The 2,751-nt window shown below is 54.5% G+C and overlaps 1 protein-coding gene across 1 annotated transcript; it reads left to right on the top strand.

Moving 5' to 3' along the window:
- Nucleotides 1–507: 507 nt before the first annotated feature.
- Nucleotides 508–2,262, top strand: LRRC15 (leucine rich repeat containing 15). Its single transcript, XM_036243902.1, has one exon. The coding sequence runs from the start codon at nt 508–510 to the stop codon at nt 2,260–2,262; it is 1,755 nt and encodes a 584-aa protein (XP_036099795.1).
- Nucleotides 2,263–2,751: the final 489 nt, after the last annotated feature.

Here is a 2,751-nt window from a genome sequence, read left to right as displayed (position 1 = left end):
GATAAAATACTATTCCTGTCTTAAGGAACCTACAGAGATGAAAGATGAGCATCCTTACCCTTGAAACATTTATTGACTAGTGAAGGAGACAGATGGGAAGACAAGACAAACAGAGCTGGCTGTGGTGTGGGCCATAATGGAGGTTGGGAAGACCACCTGCATGGGAGAGTAGCTAATGCCGACTTGTGGGATGTGGGAAAGCTTTGTATGAGAGCCAGACTTGGAGGTATGGGAAAGGTTTGGATGAGAGCCAGACTTGGAGGTATGGGAAAGGTTTGGATGAGGACAAAGAGTGCTGCCGGTGGGGGGACTGCTTGGGCAAGGTAGGAAAGCATGGGGGAAGGCAAAGAGCTTTGCTGTCAAATCATAGGGAGTATAAGTTGGGTATGTGGGGATGGGGTTCAAAGGCAAGCTGGTTTTGGTACTAAAGATTGACGTTGGCTTAAAAACAGCTGCTGTTTTGGTGAGATGACCCTGACCCATGTGCTCTCTCCCCCTGCACAGGCCATGCCACTGAAACACTATCTCCTTTTGTTGGTGGGCTGCCAAGTCTGGGGTGCAGGGTTCGCCTACTATGGCTGCCCTAGCGAGTGTACCTGCTCCAGGGCCTCCCAGGTGGAGTGCACCGGGGCACGCATTATGGTAGTGCCCACCCCTCTGCCCTGGAACGCCATGAGCCTGCAGATTCTCAACACACACATCACCGAACTCAACGAGTCCCCGTTCCTCAACATCTCGGCCCTCATCGCCCTGAGGATCGAGAAGAATGAACTGTCCCAGATCATGCCTGGTACCTTCCGCAACCTGGGCTCGCTGCGTTACCTCAGTCTTGCGAACAATAAGCTTCAGGTTCTGCCTTTCGACCTCTTCCAGGGCCTGGACAACCTTGAGTCGCTTCTTCTGTCCAGCAATCAGCTGGTGCAGATCCAGCCGGCACACTTCTCCCAGTTCAGCAACCTCAAGGAGCTGCAGTTACATGGCAATCACTTGGAATACATCCCTGATGGCGTCTTCGACCACCTGGTGGTCCTCAACAAGCTCAATCTGTGCAAGAATAGCCTCACCTACCTGTCGCCCAGGATCTTCCAGCGCCTGGGCAACCTCCAGGTTCTCCGGCTGTGTGAGAACAGGCTCTCAGACATTCCCATGGGCACTTTTGATGGGCTGAGCAACCTCCAAGAGCTGGCCCTGCAGCAAAACCAGATTGGTGTGCTCTCCCCTGGCCTTTTCCATAACAACCGTAACCTCCAGAAGATCTATCTGTCCAACAACCACATCTCCCAGCTGCCCCCCGGCATCTTCATGCAGCTGCCCCAGCTCAACCGTCTCACCCTCTTTGGGAATTCCCTGAAGGAGCTCTCTCCAGGGGTCTTTGGGCCCATGCACAACCTTCGAGAGCTTTGGCTCTACGACAACCACCTCACTTCTCTACCTGACAACGTCTTCAGCAACCTCCACCAGTTGCAGGTCCTGATCCTCAGCCGCAACCAGATCAACCACATCTCCCCCGGAGCCTTCAATGGGCTATCAGAGCTGCGGGAGCTGTCCCTCCACACCAATGCACTGCAGGAGCTGGATGGGAACGTCTTCCGCATGTTGACCAACCTGCAGAACATCTCCCTGCAGAACAACCGCCTCAGACTGATCCCAGGGAATATCTTCGCCAATGTCAATGGCCTCATGACCATCCAGCTACAGAACAACCAGCTGGAGAATCTACCTCTGGGCATCTTTGATCACCTAGGGAACCTATGTGAGCTTCGTCTCTATGACAATCCCTGGAGGTGTGACTCAGACATCCTTCCGCTCCACAATTGGCTCCTGCTCAACAAGCCCAGGTTGGGGACAGACACCCTCCCGGTGTGTTTCAGCCCAGCCAGTGTCCGAGGCCAGTCCCTCATCATCATCAATGTCAATGTTGCTGCCCCCAGTGTCCAAGTCCCAGTGATCTCCGAGGTGCCCAGCTACCCAGAAACACCACAGTACACGGATGTGTCCAGCTATCCTGAAACCACCCCCATCTCCACCACAACTGAGTTCACCAGCACCATAGAGGACTACACTGATCTGACCACCATTGGGGACACCGATGACCGCAGCGTGTGGGGCATGACCCGGGCCCAGAGTGGGCTGGCCATTGCTGCCATTGTCATTGGCATCATTGCCCTGGCCTGCTCCCTGGCTGCCTGCATCTGCGGTTGCTGCTGTAAGAAGAGGAGCCATGCAGTTCTGATGCAGATGAAGGCACCCAATGAGTGTTAAGGAGGCAAGCTGGAGGCTGGGCTGGGGAATGGTGGGACTACTGGTGCCTCCAGGGATTTCATCCTTCAGCCTTCACCCCTGGGTCCACAGAGCTATCCCCTGCTCCCTCTCTCTGGTCCCAGAGAGGAAGGCACCCAAACCTTTTCCTGACCTGCTCTTGCAGGAGCTTCTTACCACCAGGGAGATCTGACCCTGTAGGATTTCCAATTCAAATCCCTGGGCTTCCTTCAAGGCGGCCCCTCCCCCAAAGCCTCCCCAGCTCTCCTCCGTGGACAGCCTTCCCTGTGCCTGCACCCCTGCTGGTCTCTGTAGACTCACTTATTACATGCCTGCTCACTTTGTGGACATAGTTCTCCACTGGGACAGCCTCTCTGCCAAGTATTCTGTAAGTTGATTTCCCTTTTCTGCTCCTTTTGTTTGTGGCATGGCTTCGCCCTGTCACTTCAAATGAAGTTCTTCTTTATGTTCTGCTTCTGAAGGCAGGGTGAG

Source organism: Molossus molossus, unplaced genomic scaffold, assembly GCF_014108415.1.
Source record: "Molossus molossus isolate mMolMol1 unplaced genomic scaffold, mMolMol1.p scaffold_m16_p_5, whole genome shotgun sequence".
Lineage (NCBI taxonomy): Eukaryota > Metazoa > Chordata > Mammalia > Chiroptera > Molossidae > Molossus > Molossus molossus.
The sequence above is the reverse complement of the archived record's forward strand: the minus strand, read 5'-3'. Positions and strand labels throughout refer to the sequence as shown.

Excerpts from the sequence above, each read along its gene's own strand:
- LRRC15 (XM_036243902.1), top strand. The coding sequence starts at position 508 with ATGCCACTGAAACACTATCTCCTTTTGTTGGTGGGCTGCCAAGTCTGG.